Genomic DNA, 26,726 nt, shown 5'->3' with positions numbered 1-26,726 from the left:
TATCCACTACTCCGTTTATGTATAATACATACCGGTGCACGCGTTTTTTTATGCAATAATTTGATTTATAGTAACTCACTTGATAAACCTCAAAATCACTTCAGTTTAAAAACGACGGCTCTTCCATGATTAAGCATTATTTTTTTTAAATATGCATGGGACGTTAAGGTTAAATTCTATTTGTTTTTTTTATCGTCATGCCGTGGAAATATCCTTTGTCAACCTACCATTATTTGTAATTCGATATTCCCCGTTGCACAATGCATTTGTGCATTATTAAACATTGACTTCGATAAAACATAATCCATTTCATTTACAAGGCAGTTTAGACAAATGACAGACATTTTCAGGTTGGATAACAGTAATAAAGGTCGTTATAAAAGTAAATACAATCGTTGTTAGATTGGAGGCCTTTGCAAGAGGAATCCGTTTTAGTTTTTTATCATACACAAAAAGGACATAGTATTTCTATATGCAACAATGAGAAGTTAGTTTCAGGTAGGAACTTTATTTAATTAATCGTTTTCGTAAACGTTTCTTTTTTTATAATTTTATAAAGTTTATACTATATCTTAACTTCTTTTGCTTGATAGGAGAATACATGAGAACACCGACTTTGTTTGTATTGCAAACAATACAATTTATAATCTAAAAGCAGATATAACAGTCATAAATTTTTTTAAAAGAATAACAATAATTTTTGGAACCTTTGGATGCTTTTGATAGTTCGAAATCACTAAAAAGACGCAGCATTTCATCTAAGTTCAGATTTATTTTTTTATTTGGCTTTTGACATTTTACACCCTGTTTTTGTTTACAATTTACAATAAGTTCCTACTTTTTTGAAGTAATATTGAATTTCATTCTTTTATGTCTGAGTAAAATAAATGACTATGCAGAATTTTTTCTATGGGTTTGGTTTTGTTTGAGTAAAGAGAATTGTTAATAAATGAAATATCTTAACTTAAAAAAAAATGGACAAGAAAGAAATCATTTGTTCTATTTTTGGAAAAAAGTACGTATTCAATCAGCAAATTTAAATATCGCCATCCTTTGCAGAAATACTTTTTATCCGTATTAATTAAACTCCTAGATTATTATGAATGATCGTTGAGGCGTTGAGGCGTTGAGGCACTCCGATTGTTCCATATTGATTGTACTGCTTATTTTCGATTCCGAAAGGATAAACTGAATAAACGCCCCCCCCCCCACCGCCTCCCAAAAAAGTCAACAACAACAACAACAAAAAAAACAAACAACAACAGAAACAACACAAAACAAAGACCAAAATAAAACAAAAACGTTTAAAGCAAGTCTCTGAAATGCACTTTATGCCAACATATTCTCTTTTTATTAATAAAATGTAGAATAATGATGCAGTGTAACCGGGACTCGAACACTGGAATGAGTTAACACATAAAAATCTGGTAGAAACTACATTGAAATTGTAAAATATAAAATCCGACGACTTCCTTTCACAGTTAAAATAACGACTTTTGAAACTTTCGAGTACATGTATTTTGTCTTATTTTCTAAAGTTACACAATCATTATAAACATATTATGATATCATTTTCTGCCATATTGTAAGATTGGATGTTCAAATTTCATTTTTAAATACATATAGCGCACAAAGCTATATATTTACAAAATGCAGTGTTTATATTTCGAAAAAAAAAAAAAAAAAAAAAAAAAAACGTTTTGCATATTGACTTTGTTAGCGCAGCTGACGTATGCACAAATTCATTGATCGTCCACAATATTATAGAAACAACATAATTCGTCTTGTTATTAATATACTGAAAATATTTTATCTTATAGCTTTACACCTTTTAATATTGCATATCTGTTTAATCAATATCAATTGTAAAATTGCGATTTCTACTAAAATCATTTTAAGATATGAAGATCATTTTAGTGCTTTGTCTGAAGTATAAATGATTGTAATTCTAAACTTTCTGTTGTGACCCTTTGCGCCAATTCTGTCCGTAAATATTTCGGATATTAAGAGGCCTCGTACGTAGAATATGAAATACTCGCCAATGCCAACGTTTAAAGGCAGTATTCGTTCGCGATAAAGTAACAATTGACATAACCCTCAGTATTTAGAGTATTTCTCTTCATGATTCCTTCTTCTATTTCTTTTTTAATTGACCCCAATCCCCTAATAATATTGATGAAAAACAATAAATAATAATTTGATTTTGAAATTTTGCAACTGACATAATAACATAAACAAACAAAATGGCGGAATCATGTTACAAAAGAGGTTACAATATGTTGCCTTATTAGGTCGGAGGTCTAAAATAAATTTTTATTATGTAAAGCACTATTTTACTGGTAACATACAATCAAACATAGATTTTATGTCAATCAAATTGTGCTGGTATACCAACATAATAATCTGAGAAACATATGATTTAACCAAGCAAATTGGACACATTATTTGTGTTCTTTGACATTACTAAGAGTTCACATTATTTCTGCACAAACCTAACTCGAAGAAATAAACCATCAATGGTTAACCAAGTATTACTGCGTTTTTTTTTTCTTTTAGAATACTTCTTGGTTGAATTGATATGCGATATTGTAAATCATACTGTGCATTGGAAATACCCTATCGATCCTCCCATATAATCTCCCTTATTTCTATTTCTGTACTTTCAGTTGCATACCTTCTACTTTTTTTGCATTGATCAGTTGCGTTTTGGTAGTCATAACAAATGGCAGATAATTGTTACCGTGGATTACATAATCTTTAAATTTATATTCGGACAATGTATCTTTACTTAATTAATTCTTCTATTCAAAACTAATTAATTTGGATGTTAATTCAAATTGAGGCAATTAATTTATGAAAAATTGATTTATAGCAATGGCGGCAACTTCAATGAAACAACATTTATATTGTTTCCTTAGGTTCATAAAGGACATGTTCTGTGTGTATGGATCGAGGTCTAGTTTCAAGCAAATGCACATATAAGAGGTATCAATTTCAGGTAAATAAATTTTTTAAATCATTTCTCGTATTAACATCTTTTTAAGTCTTGATAATTTTTCCAAATTACATGGCTGATAAACATGTTGTAAAATTGATATCTACACTTAACCTGCTTTGTTTGCATTGCATGAAACACAATCAGTCAGGTAAAAGCAGAAAAAAACATAGTTCCATTATTGACAAGTAAAATTTGAAAAGTTTTAATTAAATCAGAAAATCTAAAATATCATAGAATATCATATTCTTTATCTTTAGTATCATTTTTTTAACTCTTTTTATGTTTAAGGTATGTATGTATGTATGTATGTATGTATTTGATATTTGTCTACATCATTTGTGAAGTTTTTTTTGGTACATCATTATTTCCTGACAAAGCCTTTGTTTTGTCGGAAGCGAATTGATCGCATAATTACTCTACTTCTTTTACTTTGAATACATAAAACAAGCATGATTAACGCAAGTCTCTGGAATATATTTCATTTAAACATATTCCAAACTCTTTGTAGCCTAACCGATACTCGAAAACAGGACTTGGCAATACATATTGTACTTTTCATTAAGAAGTTTATTGGTTAACAATACCTTTTTATTGCTTTATATGTATTTATTTATTATCACGGTCTATCCCTATTATGCAAAGTATTTGACATGTATTGTAATTTCATTATTTAACCGATTGAATCGAACTCGACACACGCAAGCACGTACACACGCACATACATACGTACGTACGTATATATGTACGTACGTCTGTACATACCATTTAAATCGTTATTTCTACTGTTGCTTTTTTTGTTTTTTAATAACAAATGTTTTTAGTCCCCTACCGGTTTACCGGAGGGGACTTTTGGTTTACCCTCCGTCCGTCTGTCTGTCCGTCCGTCAGTCCGTCCGTCTGTCCGTCCGTCAGTCTGTCCGTCCACAAAACTGGATCCCGCGATAACGCAAAAAGTACTGAAAATATTTTAATGAAACTTGATATATGGATAGATGGCAGTATGGAGATTATGCAAGTCTTTTTCTTTTCTTCCTATGTTGAAAATTCTGGTTGCTATGGCAACAAATAGACTGAAAATATGGCAAATTTTACACATAACCTGGATCCCGCGATAACACAAAAGTACTGAAAATATTTTTTTATGAAACTTGATATATGGATAGATGGCAGTATGGAGATTATGCACGTCTTTTTCTTTCTTCTTATGTTGAAAATTCTGGTTGCTATGGCAACAAATAGACTGAAAATATGGCAAATTTTACACATAACCTGGATCCAGTGATAACACAAAAAGTACTGAAAATATGATTATGAAACTTGACATATGGGTAGATGGCAGTATGGAAATTATGCACATCCTTTTTCTTATCTTCCTATGTTGAAAATTCTGGTTGCTATGGCAACAAATAGACTGAATTTCAAGATTTCTGATTCTAGTTTTTAAGTTTTTTCACTATAAGTTCTTTATTTCTTAAGGTATTTTCTTCAAACTTTTAAATATAAGTTGCTTGTCATCAACCACATCATATGTGACAAGGTTTTACAACTCTAGCACAAAATTTATCAGAATTACCTCCTTGAACTTAAAATTTTCATGAAAAAAACATTGTTTTTTTTAATAACTTCTTTTTCTGAATGTATCTACTTCAAACTTCATATAAATGTTTCTTATTATCACTCAACATTTGTGAGTGTTCAATACTCTAGCAAGACTATTTTCAGAATTATGCCCCTTTTGAACTTAGACTTTTTTTTGAGAAATTGGTAATGTTTACTCCCACTTCTTCAATCATGATCGATCGAACAAAATGTTTGTTATATGTATTTATTCAATGTTTTTTAGTCAAATTTTCAATTAAATTGATGAAAAAAGAGTCACTTGTTCTTTTTTGTATTCACCATTTGTGAAAAATAACTCCAATATTTACACACAAAAACCCTGTTTTTAGGCTAAAAAGAGGGACTGATTGGACAATCCCTTTTTATTTTGGAACGAGATATAGGATTTTGAAAATGTTATATTTTGATAACAGGGATGTTTAAAAAATAACTTTAGAGTGTCCTTCAGTCCGTCTGTCCTGTACATAAAAACTGTTTCCTGTGATCACTATTTCAACAAATTTACTTAAAATAGGAACGTAAGTGAATGGCCAATGGCCCTTCAGAATGTTGCTTGGGCTCTTACCGGTAGGGGACTTATGGATTGCTTGCAAAACTATGATAATTGCTTGTATTTATATGTCATGAAAACAAGCGTTTCCATGATAAAGATCTGTTTTGTTTCTGAACTTAAAGGATTATCATTTTAACTTAACCATTAATATACCTTGAATAATAATTCTTAGAATGACATTTTTATGAAGTGTTGACACCGAAATGCAATTTCGTGTAGTGATACGCTGCTATGATTTAAACGCGTCATATAAAAATGGCCTACTTTCGGTTTATATAACATGGTTTCATTGATTTATTCTTGTGTAAACGATTCGAAAATCTTTATCACATAATATGCAATACAAAAATATTACCTTTGAATACAAATAAAAAAAGGAAACCGAAGAAATAAATCACTCCCATATCAAATCACTGCTATTGTGTTGATGTCGCACATCCGTTTAACCTATATCTTTTAATTTAGGCACATAGCAATGATTTGTACGCAGACACATACATGTATTTTATCTATTACAAAATCCAAATTTAGCAGCTATTTTCAATTTGAAATGTTTCTTTGATTTAAAAAAATAGTTTTCAATTTATGAAATTGTATAGATCATTATAGAGATTTAAAGTATATTGTTTAATTCGATATCTTAAAATTATGTAAATATTGAAATACCTCTCCACCAAAAAACAATTGCTTTTCAAAGTTATAAAACTGCAGTAAATTACACTTTCTATTTTACTTCTGTCGTATCACTTGAAAACTCATAAAAATTTTAATTTGGATTAAAGTTGTTTCTTTAACATTGAAACATGGTTATTTTTTTATCCTGAAATCTATAAACGATTTGTTCAAGGACATTGTACAATGGTTGCGAACAATGCATAATGTCATAATAGATCTCATATTATTTGACAACGAAATCCAAAACCCGTAAACTAAATAACTGTTAAATAGCTTTTATGCAACAAGACATATATACACAGCTTAACGAAACATGATATGAATGATAAAAGGTAAAAAAGTTTGTTTTAAATAATAATACTTTAGCGAGTTTACATTAGCATTGTTTTGAACAGTGTTTATGAAAAGAAGGGTCAAGAAAATAAAATGTTTACATTTTATATATTAAAGCGTCAACCGCACTGGATTTGTTGAGCTCTATTGGTTATTTTTTAAACCGAAACTGTAAAACCTTCTATTTATTTACCCTTATGACGTGTATGAAATAAATTGTTAGACATTTTTGGGTACGTGTAACAAGACGCCAATGCGTATTTCAATGTACGTGTAACAAGACGCCAATGCGTATTCCAAAGTTGGTAGAAGTTAATCAAATAATCATGATATAAACATTTGTTTTGTCTATTATTTTTCAGATTGAGTTATGCTTTGAACAATCGTTATAATGATAATATACCTCGTCAAAACCCATATATAAAGAAAATGTCCAATTTATTACAAACATATTTCCAGTAGTATCAAAGTCAGTTAATCAATCATTTATTATTTTACATTTATATGCAAAATTATTTCCTGTCTGCAACTTGGCGTTTGTTGCAAAAAGGAAGAGAGTCGACTATATGGAATTCATCGGTATATTGTTTCAAAATTAGTAACATTCATTCATTATTCTTATATTCATTTCAAATATTGTAGAGTAATTTGGACCCTATAAATCAGATTTTGCAGCGAACCATTGCCTATATTCATAAACAATTTTCAAATTAAGTGTTTTTGACCGTAAAAAAGAATACAAAATATAATTCAGTCACTTTAGAAAATTATTTCCACTGTCTTACCTTATTCATCATAGAAATAAATTGCATATGTCTGCAATCAATGACATATATTCTTAATTATACGTTGTATCATTTATTCATATCAATTTACATAGATTAATATACTGAGAGAACAATGTATAACCATATAAGACACGTCATGTCCAAATCCTTTTATTTTCAAACGAGTTTGTGATTCTTTTTTAACTGGTAACATGCTATTATGTCCGTTATAAATAATTAAGACAATACATTGTTTTTATTTTCTTTAACATCGACATTATAGGCATTTTAAAAATATGTTTAACGGACCTAAATGATATCGCAATACTACATTTAAGCTGTGAATACGATAACTTATTGGTACACTAAAACATTTAAGCTGTTGTGTTTTTATAATCGTTATACAGATCATTTGAAAGAATATTTTCCTTGATTATTTCTCATAATAAGTTAATATGATGACACAAATGAAAAATAACAAAGGCAAAAAAACGTGTTTGAAAAGGAAATAATGACCATCTTGATTACAATAGAGACAACTGACTATGTTTTGTTAGTCTTATAGTATTATTTAAAACAGTGTACACGTAAGACTTGCAATTTCAATTGCATTAAATACATGAACTTGATGATATTTTCATAATTATAGATATAGACAATAGAAGTACAATTAAATGCCTCACGTCGTGAGAGAAAATGTTGCTTTACAGCTATATGTTTAAGCTACAAAACTCATATCGTCAACCTGCAGCTTTGAATTGAACGTTTTAGCTTCGTTTAGTATCGTTCATCTCCGCCACACATCATTTCATTAAGGTAAACATTTTTGCCGTCAGAATCATTTAAAAAAATTACAATAAAAACAATAAAAAACAACGACATATTAAACACAGTTTTGAATTTCACCTTTAGTTCTGTCGAAATCATTTCGAGGGGTCAACGCGAAACTAGTCTATGTGACATTTTTTCATAAAAGGTCTTTTTTACAGATTCTGAAAAGTCTATATAGTCCTCACATTATGTGCTAAAATCTTCCTTTTCCTATGCATAGTTAAGGACACAAAACATATTTGCCATACTATTGTATCTCAAAAGGCTATATTTGCTCAATGCGAAACTAGTCTATCTGCAAAAAATTTGCACATAGGCTAGTTTCGCATTAATATTTACATCTCTTTTTAAGTCAAGTAGCCTATGTGAAGGAATTTATATCAGTTTTTCTATACAATTGCATTATTTCAATAGGTACATTAATTCAGATCGTTAAAAATAGTAAAACAACCTTAAAAAATTATTCCAAATCACACACTTTAGTTGGTAATGGCTTGCATTGAAATTTTGTTTGAATCAATATTGAATAATTTTTAAAATTTGTTCAATTCAGGCATTATATTTCTTTAATTATGATTTTTTTAACTAGTAAGCAAACTGCAAACTAGTGTTAAGAATCAATGGAAACAACAAATTTGAGTTATTTTCAGTGTTTGTCCGTCAGTCCACATACCAAATTTCCTGAATAACTTAACGAAAAACTTTTGATCTCTTCATAAAAATGTTTAGTGGAGAAATATTTATTTCCTACTAATAATTTCTATGAATTATTGAGCTTACTCCTTAATTATAGCATAATTTGCTGTCCTACTTTTTCGACAGCGGTAAATCGTTTCAGCAGTTATTTGCATATTGCCCAATAATATACTTGGATAACTAAATTTGAAATTGAAAAGGCTAAATATGGAAGTTTTTAAGATATCCCAACAAAGTATGGGAGTTTCATAGGATCAAATTTTTGTACTATTTTTTTGGCTGTTATTCGGTAGAGGACACTTGCGCGTTTGTAACCGACGAAATCCCATGTGTAGATGACATAGCTCTAAACTTGCCTATGGCCCGTCCGTCGCAAAAATGAACATTAAACTTAATATCTGAGATCATGTCACACAGAAATTTCACTCAGCCTGAGAATATAGAACCAACACCCCTCCATAATAAATCAAATGCTTGACTGAAATTGCCTTTTGATTTGTATTCAAGATATTTTTCATCCGATTAACCTTGAAATAACTAGAAATGTGTGCAATTTTAGCCATATTCTACTTTTTTCTCAGTGTAAGGAAGTCTGACATGACAGCGGACAGCATAACAAGCAAGGGCAAATCAAAATGACTCCATCCTCTTGAACTGGGTACACAGTCCAACAACTTACTTGACAGAATGTAAAAGATATTGATTGAGTGACATACAAATATTACCTAAGTCATGAATGAAATTTTTGGTCGCAAGAGTAAATGACAAACCATATAAAACTTGCATGGTATATGTTAAAAATTTTAACACATAGTCTTGCAAAACACAGTTAACTAACCTAATTCTAACGTATTGCTTCCATAAATTCTTGCCACTAGTTTGCCTTTGAAAGTATTTCATCTTTGGGAACATGAGTTCCATTAATATTAACATGCTTATCATATCAGTTTGAATAATACGTGTATACCATTATCCAAGAACTTTCTTGTTAAGCTTCTTCACCCATATGCGAGAAGGGCCTGACATAGTTGTGGAAATGAGTTCTGTCAGGTCAATGCTGTGATTTTGTTTCTGATATTGCTAGGAGAGGGGGGTATTCACTTAAGTGACAAAATCCATAAAATCATGATATTTCAGCAGTTTTCTATTTCTGAATTAATTTTAACATCATTATAGCAAATCAATGTTTACATACACATGTACATTTGTTTCTGGTTTGAAGAACTATCATGTTCTTTTCTCTAGTCCAAAGCAGATAGAATACATTATTTATTTGGGTTACATCTCCCCAAGATTAGAAATGCAAGATTCATCGATGATTTGTTGCATTGTGATATGCCTAGTCCTAGATGTATGCATTAAAACGAAATTTTAAATGGCACAGTGGGTTGACTGCTTTTCATTCTTAGGTCTTATATTTCAAATAAAAAATGTCGAGCTGTAATAGTGGCTGAGTCGGTCTTGTTATTGTTGGGAATGTGAAAAATCTTGACTGCAGTCCCAAATGCAAACAATTTAAAAGTTTGAAACTTTGAATATTTGCTTATCAATGTAAGATTCCATTGTGACACAAGGGGCATTAATCTAAAAGCTATATATTTGGTGTCAGATGCCCCTTTTTAACATACAATTTTTATTAAAATTGCTCATTAAGTTTAATGATTTAAAGACCATCTAAGGTTTCAATATGAAACTTGGAACACTTGCATATCATATCAAAAGAAAGAAGCATTATCCTGCAAGCAAAATGTTTAGGAGGAATGCCCCTTTTCAACTTCGAAATTCTATTAGTTATGTTCCCTCATTTGATAGAAATTCTATATAGCAAAATAAAATTTCTTTCTTCATCAAAAGTGAGCTGAATGACATGGTATGGTGCACAGATTCATCAAAGACTGGTTAACAGGCTTCTGTGAACTGCGCCATTTTAAGATGACAGCCATTGCTGTCTGGGAGAGGAGTGGGGGAAGAAGGGGATGGTCCTTTACTAAATTACCTTTGTATTTAAAAAAATATTTGAAGACGACTTGCATTTGTCTTGTCTGCTTGTAAGTAAGAAGTAAAATTGTCATATTGTAGGATTAAGGATAACATTTGTCATATCCTATTAAGAATTAATAAACAGTAGTTTGTGAAACCAAGTCATGTAATTAATACTGATTTCTATGATACAGATATTATATAAAATATAAGTAATGTTTCTATTGTTTGCACTGTATGAGTTTAATTAACATTAATCAAATTATAAAATAATTCTTTTCAAGCCTGAACTGAATTTCATACATTCATATCCTAAACATCACTTAGACTAGTTTCGCACAAAATTTCTTGTCATTTTTTTTCACAAAATTCAGGGCGAAACTAGTCTATGTGAATTTTTCATCAGATCATTAAAAAACTGTTTTTCTATCATATATTGTTATTATAACATACCCTGATGCACTAGTGTGCTTTTTTAATAAAATCACATAGAATAGTTTCGCATTCAATCATTAAGCCATATATGACAATATTCTGGCGCAAAATTATTCTATGTGACATTTCTTACTAAAACATCATTTTTAATGAACAGATTATCAAAACTGAAATAAGTATGGTTGAAGTTCTCTTAAATACATACTATATCTATATAACATTGAAAAATTCTGAAAATGTAATGAATAAGAAAGTTCTTTCCATCTCCTGAACATTTTTAAAAAATGCACAAAGACTAGTTTCGCGTTGAGCCCTCGTTTTGAGCTACTAACCAGAAACGCATGCATCACATATTGTTCTATGATGGAGCGGACAGATTTGTAACATACGAAAATAACAAAGGTAATTCGATATATGTGGTTGTTTTGTACGATTTATTTATATATACATTTTCATTAAACGTTATACTGAATTCTACATTGAAATGTTTGATTCAATTTTCAGAAATAAAACAATTATAAACACGTGATCACGACACAGTCACAGACGAAAGATTTTGTTAGCAGGGTAATATATTTTGAATACCATCATTTCATTTCACATTAAACCTCACAGGGTAATGAAGACTATTTTTGTTTAAGATGCTTAAGCTTGGTTGATTTTTCTTTATTGTATTTTACTTTGATTTTACTTGATAATAAGGGATCTACCATTTTGTTATCTACTAGATACTTTCAAGTTATTTTTATAAATCAATAATTGTCAATTATTTAATAAAGCATACCCTTTTTCACCCTTTTTAGGTCTTATAAGATAAGTGAGTCTTGAAACAAGAATATAACTTCCACAAATGATGGATTCGTTGTTAAAAAAAGACGGTTTTTTGAACTGGATGAAAAGTCATATGGCAATGAATTTGACAAAACAGGGAATAGAATCCACTTTGGAAGACGATTTAAATAAGTTCATCCAAACAGCCCTCACAAAGCACAAGATAAATAAAAGTTCCATTTGCAACTCATGTACGACTGAACTTATTTTGAGCTGTCCAACGAAAAACTTTTGTGACAAGGGACGTCAAAATAGATGTGTTTCCCATAGTTCAACGATTCAAGGAGAGGTACCTGGAAGAAAATGTGCAAAGGACATTTGCCATCATATCCGAGACGAAATACGAAAACAGCACAGACAGATACCTAATTGGAAAAGTACAGACGCAACAAGATGGTGCACCGACTTAGTCGAAATAGCGAAATGTTTTGTGCCTCCTACAAATCGTTACAGAAATGCCAAGAGTCTTAAAGATGTGGATTTTAATGGGTATCTTTCCATACTTATATGTAAGAAAAGTTTTGGACGCACAATGCCAAATCTGCTCCGTGAGAAAGTAAATAAGGTCACTAAGGTAATCTTTACATTGTATTTCTTTTTAAAGAGTTTCTTAACCGTTCATATGAAAGCATTGGCTATAACAATTAGTGAATTATCTGGTGAATACAGGTATATTGCACACAAAACACAATATAACAATCGGCCTTTGACAAAAACATAACATTTAGCATAACTTCCAATTAATGAAATTACAAAGTGTCAATGTGTTGAATTTTTTTATTAACATTACTACAATAATTGTGTTTTATTTTAGATGCGTGATATGGGCAATGATATTAGACATTCTGGAGATTTGATTGTTTCACGAACAAACCTAGAAACTTATATTGACAGTTTGATAAGTCTTCTTTCCGATGCTGAATGTTTGGCTCATAACGAAACAGCACAAGAAGCAGTGAAACAGCTTAACTTGGTTGGTGAATTGCATGACGTTCAATTAAACATTGTATAAACATTGAACATATCTTCAATGGCGTGTATTTGAAATTTTAATTCTGCACGTTTGTAAGGTCAATTTTCATTGGACAATGAGGGCGATAAATAGCTACTGAAAAATTATGTTATATTTTATAGTTATCAAAGAAGTGAAGTAGATTTTTTTTAAAGATCCTGTAACTCAATTTTATAGGTTTTTTTATCATAAATATATTGCTCTAATGAAGATTTATCAATATTGTAAGTTCCAAAAACCATTCTTTGTAAAGATATTACCGAATTTACATTACATGTTAATAAAGGTAGGTCATTTGAAATTTATTTTCTATAAAGTCTTAGATATTTTTTCAATAAGAAATTTATATATTTTAATGATTATGGACAAATATTTGCAGTACATACTTTACATATTCTTCGGTGTTTGAAAATTGTTGAAGAAGCATAATAATATACATATATAGAATTTCACTTAAGTCCTTAATTTCAACATACAGGATCTCTAAAATCTTACGTTAAAAACTTTACATATACAAAGGTCAACATATTTAAAGCTTAATTTACGAAGCTATACGTGTATTTTGAAGTGTTACATAAAATTCGAGCCAATATAATGATTTTGTTTTTCATTTTTCAGCTGAAGAAGAATGAAATAACTGTTCATGTGGAAGATCTAAATAAAGCGTTAGAGACCGCCGGTGAAGAAATAGATTCTTCCACTGGAAAGGAAAAAGAAATGCAGAATAAAGAAGATGCGATGCAGATACCGCGTAAATTGATAAACGACATTAAATCGGAGGTAGCCAACAAAGAAACTCTACCACTTGCACAACTAGATTACATAGTCACAATAAAGTTGCAGGCTCTTATAAAAATGAAAGAAGAAATTAAAAGTGAAGTAGTCGATGAAATTCTCCGAAAGGGAATTGGTAAGCTATGTTGATTTTTGTCAAACTGACGAGATATACATTGCAATGTTGGTTTGACCGTGTTTATACATGCCTATGTATATGAGTTAATAACGTCCTCACAACGATTTATGTGTATTATGCTTACCAATAAATTTCTTTGTTGTTAAACCGATTTAAGTCATATCTCGGCATCCGGTCCACCTGCTCGGCTTTCCCAAAAAATTCACAAGTATTTGATGTATTTTGTGCAAGTGAACTACTTATAATTAATCCCATATGATTTATAAATCAACGGTGTGAGACAATATTCATAAAACTTAATGTCCCAGATCAGTAGTCATTGAGAAAGTTTTCTAAGCTAGACTACAAACCCAATTTGTTTTGCTATATAAGTAATTTATGATAAAATAAAGAAAAACGAATCTATTTATCAATTCTTCTTGTTTCGCATTTACAGCAAATGATTTTCCTCAGCAAGCCTATGGTTTTGATATACTTTCCTGTTTGAAGTACAAACGCCTTTGTAAAAGTAAGTGCTGTTAACTGTTGTTCAAAAATGTTTGAATTTGTTTCTTAAGACGCATATTTCTTTTGTTCTGAAAGATTATAACCATAATTTTTTATTATATTTAATGTACTTGCAAATTAAAAAAAAAAGAACATAGTTTATAAACTTGTATCATAAAGTACAACCCGACGTTCTGTCTTTAACATTGCTGTTAACAACAAGCTTAGAAACACTAGATAAATAAAAGAATACCGATTAAGAGCTAAACGTTCTTACTAAATGTAAATTTAGAATATCTTTTTGACGAATGATCTTATTTTCTTGTGCTTTTGTTTTAATGAACGTGCTTCAGTTACTTCAGTTTAGAAATTGTTTCAGCTTACAAAATTGTGTCTATAATTTCAGGGTTACGCCATGATTTAGTAAAATTTTACAAACGTTCCCAAGGAACATTACCTATCTCTCCGTTGGTAATAGAAAATGATGTTCCGCTTGAAGAAGTTTACGTGCAGCCAACAATCAGATCAATAGAAATAACAAATGCATTCCTAGATGCAAATAATGCTTCATCTAAAAATGAAATATGTTCATACAAAGATATTTTCTTTTCCGGTAAACAACCGTATACAGAAGTTTATGTCATTGCAAAGGCGGGGATCGGAAAGACCTCATTTGTAAAAAAGGTTTGCTTGACATGGTGCCAGGCACATTTACCGGTTATTAAGGCAGCAATGTTTTATCAAACGGAAGATCTTACATCTTTGAAGATGTTTGATTTTATTGTTTTTTTATATCTTTAAAAGAAACAGATACAAATGAGTGCCATATAAATAAAATGATATACCACATGTTGCAAAAAAGCATGCCTGACCCTAACATTTACAGCAGAAGATTTTTGGACAAAATATTGCTCGAAAAGAATGTGTTGATTATACTTGATGGGTTGGATGAATGGATGCATCCAGAAAACTGCAAACACAAGGGTGATGTTATTCCCCATCGACGACATTGGCCAAACTGTACAATCCTCACTACAACACGTCCATGGAAACTTTATTCATCAAAAATTCAAAACAGTCAAATCGATATGCTATATGAGCTTCTTGAATTCGACGAGACAAAATCAAACCAGTTATTAGCTTCGGCCGTAAGCTATTTAATAGAGCGTATAGGACTTCAAAAAAGGTAGAAGACTTTCGAACCGCTGTGTCATCTACAAAAATTGATGCTTTAATGTCCATACCTTACATATTTTTACAGTTGATTTGCCTATGGTTCGACGACTATACAATAGGAAATTCTCAATGTCAGATCTATAGCAACACTATAGAACTCAATCTTGTTCGAGGTAAGAGCTTTACAGACGTGACTGTCACAGAAACTGCCTCAAATGAAAGTGTAAATCATCCTGTGTGCTTGTCAGCAAATAAAGAGTGTTTGCATCACTACCAGCAACTTTTAAGGCTTGGGAAATTAGCATTTGAAACACTTACCAGTGGGAGAAACGAATCAGCACTTCTTTTTGAGGACCATATAGTGGACAAATTTATCTCAACCGATGAACAAAGCCTTTTCCTTAACAAAGGATTGTTATCCCAGAATAAAGACTATACAAAGATTTCAGGTAGGAAAAGTAACTTTTCGTTTCAGCATAAAACCATTCAAGAATATTTCGCTGCACTGTATATTCATGCGAGTACATGCAATCCAGATTTAAAAAAGAGTCTTCTTACGGAGTACAGTACATTGGAATCCATTTTGCAGCTGTCAAATATGTTTGTATTCCTGGGTGGCTTTAGTCCTGTGGCTTATGAGAATATTGCAGATTTACAGAGGTCTATAATGTCAACAGACGAAACAATAAGTCGCTACAGGTGCCGTTTATCTGGAAGAACGTCATTACCAGAGTATCGAAAATGTTGGGAAGTTGTAAAGTCGTTTCAGTCTATGCAGACTGATATCTTACAAGAAATGTTGAGAAACAATCATCGAGACTTTTACTTATATCTAGAGGATATTGTATTAGATAATTCAATTACTAACAAAAGGTTCAAAACACTCGTAAAGATCATCCGGAAAAATATACAGATAATATCAAATCATTAAGTATAGAGCAAAGTAGGTCAACAAAAGAAGTGTCAGATAGACTCTTAAAAATTGATCTTCCAAATTTGAAATGCCTTCAGAAGATAGAAGTTATTGCTACGCCACCAAAACATGATCTTGAACAATTATTGACAAACTCTGAAAAAACATTAAAATGCCTCGACTTATGTTTTGCAAACTTTATCGATGGACAATACCTCACAAAGTATACAAAACTTCCCCGTGAGATTATAAGAACAGTATTTGGCATGGATCTTTTGACGTCATTACGCCTAAATAGCATTCGTTTATCTCATACAGACATTCAAGATTTACTTGCTCACATAAATGGAAAGTCAGAAATGACAGAGGTTGGGTTGTGTCATATTGTATGTGAAGATTCGGACCACAGCGGAGAATGTGGCGTATTAGATCTTTCAAGACATAAGAATCTGCAGACGTTACGGCTTGGCAACATACCTATCTCAACACTAAGAGTCAATCCTTCTGTTTTAAACATGTGTTATACTGGAAAACTTTCAACCAATGTTCACAAGGAATTGGAAGGCAGTCTGCCAAATGCAGCAAATCTTGACACGCTACGCTTAAAGAACCTTTCAAAAGAACAGGTATCCCTCTACGCGGCGGGAACCTTTACAAAGTTGACGCAAATAAAAAGTTTTGCAATTGAATATGCTGATTTTAGTGATAGAAAATTCGTCTTAGCTCCTGAAATGAGAAGTCTTGAACGTGTACATCTTTACGAGGTAACATTAACCACTCATGCACTTCAAGAGTTAATTCGTAGCGTCGACAACCTTTCTAAAGCCGTTCTTATTATAATAGAAAGTTGCGATATTATACCTTCATGCTGCTTAACATACCATATGATAACAAACAAGATCAGAAAGTCAACCAAGTATAGGGTAAGGTTCGACAGCAAGAAAAAGTTTTCATTCGAAACAGGTAAGGATTATGATAGTTTTAGGTAGCCACCACATTTGTATTCAGGAAATAATATTTAAGGTAAAACTATATGTGCCGTTTTTGTCTGAATACATATTGAATATAAATACAAATATTTTCAATTTATGATCAATATTTTAATGATAAAAATGGTTGTGTAAATAATAGGAACAAAAAATGTAACGAGCAGGAGCACACAATGTTAAAATACAATTTATTTAATTAAACTTGTTAATCCATCACATTGGCGTCAATGTTATGGTACTGTAAATGTATAAATTATTTTTAGTCTGAAATATACATCATCTTCATGAGATGATATAGAAAAGTAATTCTTTTTTGTATAATTTTCAGGATATGTAAATTTCGAGGCAAAGGACACTTGGGTTAGTGGGCTGTTTATGGTAGCTGGACTGGTTGTTGCTATCCTCGGAGTCTTAGTTATGTTTCTTTTCGTTATCTAATGAACAGTTTGAATTGTTGTGCTTCTCTTATTCTAGATTTATTAGTATATATATACAAAACATATGACCATTCAGTCGGAGCACATACACATTTACATAGTTTGTATTTAGTTTAAAGAAAATAAATACAATTTTTAAAAAACAACAGTTACTATAGCGTTTCAATTTAATTAATAAGAAACGTCTCGAATAACCGAATCCATAATTGCCGATAAAGAAAACACGGTGTTTACACCATGAATGTTTAGTTTTGCCCACATTTCAGTCCTCATTATCATTATCACTAACTAACTAACTAACTAACTAACTAACTAACTAACTCACTCACTCACTCACTAACTAACTACTTACTAACTTACTAATTAACAGGAAATATTCTTTAATTTTAAAAACATTCTTCATTGGAACATGTGATTCAAAACAAACCTAAGAATATTGCATGAACGAGTTGCCAAAGCTGAAAAATTGAAACATTTTAATTGAACTAAAGCCGTCACGGTGAGTACAAAACATAAGATACAAGTTGATATAAATAAAGGAATAACATTGTTTATGAATAAATATTACATTTGAATATTTTTCAATGATCATAATTCTGGATCGGTCCCTGTAACAAGTAATATTATAAGCCATATAAAAATTTATGAAATTTTAAACGCTTTCATTGCAAGTGTCCAACATTTTATAAATTTATAGCTCTCATGTCAACAATAAAAAAAAAGATAGCTGTTACCGAGATCTGTTTCTCTTGTATATAAAAGGAATTGTATAATGCAACAAGAAAATTATTATAGATAAGTAAAGAAATTTCGTTATATAAATATATGTGTCTTAAGTTAATGAATCATTCCTTGTCATAATTTTATTTTTAATCGTAAATTTTCGTTTGAAACAACCTCTTCTGTTGATTACTTTATGACAATTACTGAAAAAATTTATGTCCATATGTTTTTTTTTTGTTTATTTTTTTGTTGTTTCTGTTTACTCTGTATATTGAATTTATATAGGCTATATGCATTTCTTATTTGTATAAGTATGTTTTATGCTGAATAAATTCTCGACTGGTATTTCGTGTTCGTTTAAAATGAAAATGCATTGTTATATTGAAATGTATTTGATGCTGTATGTTATTAACTTACCCTTCATGTACAGACTCTGTCAAACCGAGTCTGCAGTTTTCATGTTATTTTGTTGTCATAAATGTTTCCGAGGGATCACTCTTCTTCCAGATTTTTATCATGTATATATATTGTGAATAAAGATTCTACTACTTTTTGTTATAAATATAATATAAATATTGAATAATTTTCTATGATTACATCTGAAATAAGTTATTAAATTTGTGGCAATTATGACTTGTAATCAAAAGTACTGTTACAGTATTTACTGTTTAAACTATTAATATTGATTTTTTCAGTTTCAGTTTTATGGTATTTTTTAGCTTATACTAATTTTCAGTATCTCGTTACGTATAGCAAATGTAATAAAAAAAACAAGAACCACCGGCTGGGGTGACTCGGTGGACTTTTTCTTTTTCTTATTTCTACAATTACACAAAATGAAGAAAGTTATAGTAAAGAGCGCTCCTACGAAAGATAATTTTCCTTTCACAAAATAAAACTCAAATTTTATATTTGACCTAGTCAATGGCTTTCAAAGGTCAAGGTCACATTTGTCATCTCAGTGTAGAAATAAGTGCTCTTTTTTCACTTCAAGTATGAATCAAACATATAATCTATAACTAAGGTATTATACTCTTGGTAAATAACTTGACCTAGAGAGCCAATATCAATTGAAGGTCAATGTGAAATCAGAATAATTAAATAGATTTCTACGTGGCATGGCCGTTTGTTTTTGTATCGGCGATTTGTTATTTATGTGTATAAATTGTATCAATTTTCATAAAAAACAGCAATATTCTCGAGGCAACTACTTAAAACCCAATTGATTGATTTCGATCGTAGCTGATTCGGTTAGTCCGAGTTTGGAGGGTCTTCATTATAACAATGAAACGCCTTAGCACTACCAAAAGCAAACTATCCGTGATATTTCCGTGTGGAATGATAGTTCTTTTTTGTACCGGCGTTTTGTTCTTTCTGTATATTAAGTTAACCGATTTGCGAAATAAAATTTCGAGCTTTATGTATATAAGTTCTATAAGATTTAATAAAATATACACCATTTTCTTGAGTCAGCCATTTAAACACCCATATTTGTTTCTAGTGCAGATTCAATATTGTATAATTTTGGAGGGTGTTCTTTACACACTATAAAGTCCAAAGCCCTAACACTAGAAATATGTACGTGAGATTTCCGCATGGAATGGTCAGCGATTTGTTCTTTTTGCTTATAAATTGTATAAATTTTCGGAAAAAAGCCTTTTTCCATAACCACTCGTTTCAATACCATTTGTCTGATGCGGATTCGATTTTGTACAAGTTGGCAGTTTTTTTTGCTCAATATATAGCCTTAAGCCATAACCCAAGAAATATGTCCTGGAGTTGTCATGGTCACTTTTTAGACCAGAGATTTGTTCTTTGTGTAGATAAATTGTATAAATTTTCGGAAAATACACCATATTCCAGAGCCAATCTTTTAAACACATTTTGTCTGATTCCAATGCGGATTCGATTTTGTACAAGTTTGAAGGATTTTCTTTGCGCAATGACCTAAAGAAAGAAATTTTTCCTAGAGATTTCCGCGAATTATGGTCGTTTTTGGACCGCCGATTTGCATTGTCTCTCTCTATAACCGTAAATCGACTGAAAAAGCAACATCTTAGAGACAGCATTATTCTAAAACAGTTTACATTATTTTAAAACTTTATAATTATGAAAGTAAATTTAGAGCGACAATAGGAAAAAGCACTTTAGAGAACGTTCTTATATGAATGAGGTCATGCACAGTTATTTATTGGATAATGAAAGGCTACGTACTTAAACAAAATGTAATTATCTCGTTGATTATATTAGTTTAGATGATCTTCTTCACAGCAATTTAAGGTTCAAAGCTCTACCGCAAGAAAAGTTATAGGTAGAGGTCCCAGACAGAAAGTCGCTTTTTGGACCCTCAGTTTGGATGATCTCATTTGTACAAGTATTAGTGCGACAACGGTCCAAAAAGGAATGGATTTTTATCCTGTACAAGCACACTTTCAGGTTTCCGGTTTCTTCTTGTATTATGTTGTCTGCATCATAAACGAGTGCTAAGGAATGACCTAACAATCCTCACAAAGAAATGATGGGAGATGCGTTGGTTTAAATGTTAGGGTGGGCACCCTTATAAATTTGCTAAATGTAAAGATTCCGTTAAATGCAATCAGATCACCTCGAGCAAACAGGACATTTCGACCCTAATCAAATCGGCTCTTAGCAACTGCTAGTCCCAAAACTGCGTGAAATCGTGGTATTATGAGTTTTTGGTGTATTTTGTTATCTAAAGGAAAATATAGTCCTTTTTGTAAAATTATTACATGTTTTTGTATCTAAGAAAAATAGTTGTTTGTGGAATGTTTTTAATCTTTTCCTGATGGTACTATATTTACCAGGATTGGAAGGAATGTAAGAATTGACTGGCCCACCAACAAATTATATGGGATCAATCCAGCGCGAAATTGTAATTTGTTTTAGACACAGACAGTCACAATGAAACCATAATACAATTAATGGCCCCTGTGACCTTCATCTATGACCTTGTAACCCCAAAACCAATAGGGGTCATCTTCAAGTTATGAGAGATTATGATGTGAAATATGAAGACATTGTGATAAATAGATTTTAAGATGATCGGCGGAAACATGTGGTCTACTGACGGACAGACCTACCGAGCGACGTAAGCAAAACAATATATATCCCTTTCCTTTGAAAGGGACCATAAAAATATACATAATGTCACATTTAGAACATTGACATAATTTTTTTAATATAAGAATTTTTGAAATGCACAATCACTTGAAATGCATAAAAACTTCAATCAAATGAGGGCATCATTTGGATATTTTCCAGCAATTGGAGGGGGGGGGGGGAGTGTGTGAGAATGTGCAAGCAAATGAGTCAAACTAAATATATTATGCTTTTCGTGTCATCATGCCAGATGAAATTTACGGCATTGGTAAAACTAATGGAAATACCAGTCTGATATGAAAGAAAATCCCGTCTGATGCAAGAATATTGATAATTATTCTTTTTACTAATATTGAATCCTTTCTTTCTACTTAATATTTATCAGCCTTATCCCACTGCTGTATGCACTATGCAACTAAGAATATACAAAAAGGTACAACCATTTTAAGACTTGTTCAAAACACTAGCTGTTACAACAATTACATAGGTGGAAGTAGTTTAACCTTCACAGCACAGAAAGTCACAATGAAAGCATAGTTCAGCCATCGCATTGTTCCTGAGCAGACTGCCAAGCAGCTTACCGGTACTTTTTGCATTCGCTTAAAATTGCAAGGTGCTAATAACGACAGTACATGCTAGGTCCAAGATACTCTCCGAATAAAAGAAGAAAGGATTTCAAAATCAATTACGGTGAAAATGACTCCACCAGCCGGAATTAGAACTCACAATTTCAAGCATGCACATGTGTTTTATATCGACCTGGACTGATTCCACCCTCTATTGTCTTCATTATCTTGCAGACGCTTAAATATGTAAGTAAATTGTTGATCAATCGTTGTTTACATTTTCAATATTCATAGATAATCAACCAGGGAACCACCGCAAAAATTAATACTTATTATCGTACCTTTCCTACATTACATATACCATTAAAATTCAAAGGTAATCAAATCAAGAAACATCATAAAACAAGTTTGAAAAGTTAAGAGTAATTCTCGACAGGAAATACGAGTTGTGATTCAATACAAATGATGTGTACTTTTTAAGGGGCGGTAACTTTTCCATTTTCGCTTCAACTAGGACCTTTTTTTTCTTAAATCAAGATTTTATATATTGGGGTTACAAGGTCATAGATGAAGGTCACAGGGGCCATTAATTGTATTATGGTTTCCGCTCATTATATTAAAAACTGTTTGTCACAAAATCTTCATATTTCACATATTGTTTTGTCACACTAGTAGATGATCCCTATTGAATTTGGAGTCACTAGGTCAAATGTCTAGGTCACAAGGGCCTTTAATTTTACAAAGGTTTCCGCTCATTATCTTGCAAAAGTATTTATCACAAAGTCTACATATTTCACTTATTGATTGGTCATATAAGGTAGATGTGTGTTTACCTCACCTGTAAAACCTACAGGTTAACGAATAAGTAACATATTGTTGTGGGGAAAGTCGTGTTATTTAAAAGCTTTATTCTTGAGATTTGATTTTCATCTTGTATCTTCTTTATTTTTAAACATTTTTAAATTATACTCCAGGTTCCAGATATGCGGGTTGTTAATTTATATCTTCAAGTTATCTAATTTATAGCTTGTGTGGTGTTTTATCTTTGTACACTTCATTATACACAATGCTTTTTATGTTACTAACTGTTAACCTGATATTCATGTCTTTAACATTAGAGATTCGTACAACAATTACCAAATAAAATTTGAGAACAATATATGCATGTATATCAGAACATATTTCCGTCTTCCCAGATGGTACCAAATATGACATGTGGCTAAACTCCTGTTGCCACACATAATCTACGTAACATCAAAGTTACACTCTAAAATGTCTTAAAGTTTATTTATAACAAAAATTATATGGTTTCGCGTAATGACACATAACTGTTAATGTAAAACACACTTTGAAATCATATCACAGTTCATGATTAGTTCACTTAAAAGAGTCTCATCATTTTCTAGAACTGTTCAATTGATTTCGCGTACAAATTTAAAGTAAGTATAAATCCTGTTTATAGACTTGTTTTTGCACTTTAAATAATTATCAAATATCACTATATTTTAAAACTTTCTGTGAAGAAATGTCCTATTAATGTTACTTTTTATCTATATTTCAATTGTTGAATTCAAATGTTCCATATATTCGGTAGATCCGGTTGAAAAGAACCATAAAAATTCCTACCCGTTCTGTGTCCTCCTACCATTGACAGACACAGAACGGACCCGTCTAAACATTATGACAGGCGAAATACCCTCTCATTGCCATATAACGCCCCGGCAATGAAAGGACCTGCGAAACAGGCGTAATATTTACAATGTAAATTTATTGCATGCTGAATATTTCTCAATACATGTTCACCTCTTTTATGATAGGCCAAAAGCACCTTGCGAGGATGTTGCACCGGAAGTTCTGTCCAGTCAGTCAAGTTAGTATCCCTTTTGAATTTTAAATAAATGCCTTCATTATTGGTAAAATGTCTTTCAATGATTTTTTTCTTTTGTACTGACCTTATTTCAGTTGAGTTACATTGCATTTCTTGAACATACTCTTCTTTAAATTTTGGCCCTGCTATGTTTTCATTTGCTATGACTCTTCGTATACTTGGGAAATTCATATTTATAATATCTTCTGCATGTTCAGCTTCTGTAAATGAACCAAGTATTCTCCCTATACGTTCTAATCTTTTGATTTCTGAATCTTGTCTGAGGGTTATCTCATTTCCCAAAGTATTAATAAGACGTTTTATTACGATATATAATTCGTGTTAATCAAATATTCTTTAATCTATCATAAAAAGCCTTCTATGCCATTCATTTTATCATTTCTTCTGAAAAACTTACCCGAGTATTCGGTTTATATGAAAGTAGGTTTAAAAAATAGATGCCAAGCAGTTAATATATATTCTATTAAAGATTTTTATCATTATTCTTATTATACAGTATCATGTGCATGTATATGGGTTATATATTGTACAAAACTTTTGCATTCATACCATTATCTCCTAATGGTATGAAAGCAAAAGTTTTGTACAATATATAACTTTGTCATTATTGAGCCGGTATACATATACATGTAGTATGTTTTTTTCCATTTCAAGGTTTTTTATTCGAAAATCAAGAGATCCACAAACAGAAAATGTTATATCACCTAAGGGCCAATGATATTTGAAAAGCAAAAAACTAATGATATACCAGTAGTTGTAAACATAAGAGTATTTCTCTCTTTTCACATATAAACAAACGAACAAAAACACACATTAATGCAACACATCTACAACAAAAACAACGGTCAATTCTCATTAATTTTACCTCAAGTTAATGCTCAAGGAAACTTGACAATAATAGTTATTTGTAGTTTTCGTTGAAATTCCATGAGTAATGAAGGAGAACTTTCATACAAAAGTGTATTCAAAAAATATTACTGTATATGTTACAAAATATTAAAGTGTATAAAGCTATATGACTGATGCAAAAATAAATGTTTGAGTTTTAAAAAAAATACTTCCAAAATGCTTGTATGAAATAAAAATGGCAATAAATTGCCTTAAAGCGAGTGGCGCATGCACAAAGTCATTGCTAAACTGATAAAACTCTACTTAAAATAGCAATGTAATATTTTGTCCCGGAACATTTTATTCTGTTTTTATACTTTTATTCTTCAGAGACATTATAATTATGTTACAATTTTTTCGGGAATCGACCATATAATAATGGAACCAATATCATTTTACTGTTAATAAAAATATTTCAATAGTTATAGATTTATACCCTTTAAAGTAAAACGGTCTATAATAGATATGAATGATCAAGTTGAGAGTATTTAGTATCAGACGCTATAACATGTATTTATACAAGTATAGTAGATCATGAAATGTTCTGGAGCGAAATATTATTATTCATCATATAAGTGATCTTACTAAATCACTATAAACTTTATAATATATTATAAGACTATCCAAATCTTACTATTCTATTATTTTTATTAATATTTTAAATACTTCTGGAAAATTTGCCCATTGTAGACCAATCGTCTTTCAACAAAGGAAAACCATACACTTTTTTGTCTGTCGGGTCATTTTTGTATAATTAATATATACAAAAAGAAGAATCAAGAAGGCTATACTGATAGTACGAGGGATGATCAAAAATTAACCGGACTTTGTAAATGATTCCTTACCTGATACATGGCTTTACATAAACATGCACGCACAATAAATCGGAATCTTTCTCCTAAATGATACAAAAAATACCAACAAGAAATATTGACAAAAAAAAGTTACGCTTTTATTGGCATGCTCATGTAAAGCAATGTGGCGCACGGTGTAACTCAAAAATTGACATTAACGGCGTCACAAGCGTATTGTCCTTAACGTAGCAGCTTTTAACTCATACACGAAGTAGGCCAATATGTGGTACACATGTTATCCATTGCCTATATTTATATCTCTGTACAAGTCGGTATCATATTGTATTGTAATAGAATGGATGATGTCATTATTTTAAAATAAATAAAACGCATAGCCTGTTAAATTGTTGACACAATTTCTCCATAAGACGTAAATTAATAAAATAATTGATACAATTGTTACCAAGAATACAATATATGTAATTAATGCACTGACAATTATCATTTTAAAATCCTTAGTGATGACTGCACCGTCCCGTAGCTACTGTCGAACATCAGTGACAAAGTCCGCAGTCAATCGATTGTCATTTTTCAACGTCTCGGCGAATGACATCACCAACCTCCTTGAAAATTCTTCTGTCTCTCCCTTACTTGTTTTCTTTTTCCCTCTTACCCTTTCTTTATCATTTATGCTTATCAAAAAACTATGTCGTGGCTTCCTGGAACCTTTCTTTTGTTATCCATAAACTTTTCTACGGTTTAATCAGTTTCTCGACTTACTTTTGAAAAACTTTTCTTATTGATCGATTTCCGAGCGTTCCAACGACATAGTTTTAACGAGAGCATTTCTTTAACAAGTGACGTTTGAATTGTGATTGTTAATAAAAATATGTCTTTTTTTCTGACAATGTCAAAGATATGGTTCATGACGTTTTGGCGTAGTATGAAATTTAAATTAGCCATATTGTAAAATATACGCAGCATAAAGCGCCGGATGACAAAGCAAATTTACACACTGCGCCGGATGTGCGTTACCATGGTTTTTGAATTCGCTGTTACTGACAAGCTATTTGCGTTATCAGATTAAATATAGCATCAGTTT

At 31.1% G+C, this 26,726-nt stretch overlaps 1 protein-coding gene across 2 annotated transcripts; it reads left to right on the top strand.

The window, feature by feature from the left end:
• Positions 1-281: 281 nt before the first annotated feature.
• On the top strand, positions 282-18,576 carry LOC132745036 (uncharacterized). Of its 2 annotated transcripts, XM_060733870.1 has the most exons (9): positions 282-498; positions 2,919-2,998; positions 11,393-11,455; positions 11,692-12,293; positions 12,534-12,692; positions 13,350-13,641; positions 14,081-14,152; positions 14,537-17,182; positions 17,537-18,576. In XM_060733870.1, exons 4-8 carry the CDS (start codon positions 11,739-11,741, stop codon positions 14,929-14,931), a joined length of 1,473 nt encoding a protein of 490 aa, XP_060589853.1. In that variant the 5' UTR covers positions 282-498; positions 2,919-2,998; positions 11,393-11,455; positions 11,692-11,738; the 3' UTR covers positions 14,932-17,182; positions 17,537-18,576. The 2 variants fall into 2 exon arrangements, with proteins under 2 accessions (XP_060589853.1, XP_060589854.1); XM_060733871.1 differs by lacking the exon at positions 282-498 and having other exon boundaries at positions 2,724-2,998.
• The last annotated feature ends 8,150 nt before the right edge of the window (positions 18,577-26,726 follow it).

This window comes from Ruditapes philippinarum, unplaced genomic scaffold (assembly GCF_026571515.1).
Source record: "Ruditapes philippinarum isolate M1 unplaced genomic scaffold, ASM2657151v2 ctg7703_1_1_1_1, whole genome shotgun sequence".
NCBI lineage: Eukaryota > Metazoa > Mollusca > Bivalvia > Venerida > Veneridae > Ruditapes > Ruditapes philippinarum.
Note: the sequence above shows the minus strand (reverse complement) of the source record. Positions and strands in the feature narration are given on the sequence as shown.

Bases quoted from the DNA above. Each gene is read 5' to 3' on its own strand.
- LOC132745036 (XM_060733870.1), top strand. From the start codon at position 11,739: ATGATGGATTCGTTGTTAAAAAAAGACGGTTTTTTGAACTGGATGAAA. The intron at 12,693-13,349 runs GTTGGTGAATTG...TTCATTTTTCAG, and splicing joins CAGTGAAACAGCTTAACTTG to CTGAAGAAGAATGAAATAAC. The intron at 14,153-14,536 runs GTAAGTGCTGTT...CTATAATTTCAG, and splicing joins GTACAAACGCCTTTGTAAAA to GGTTACGCCATGATTTAGTA.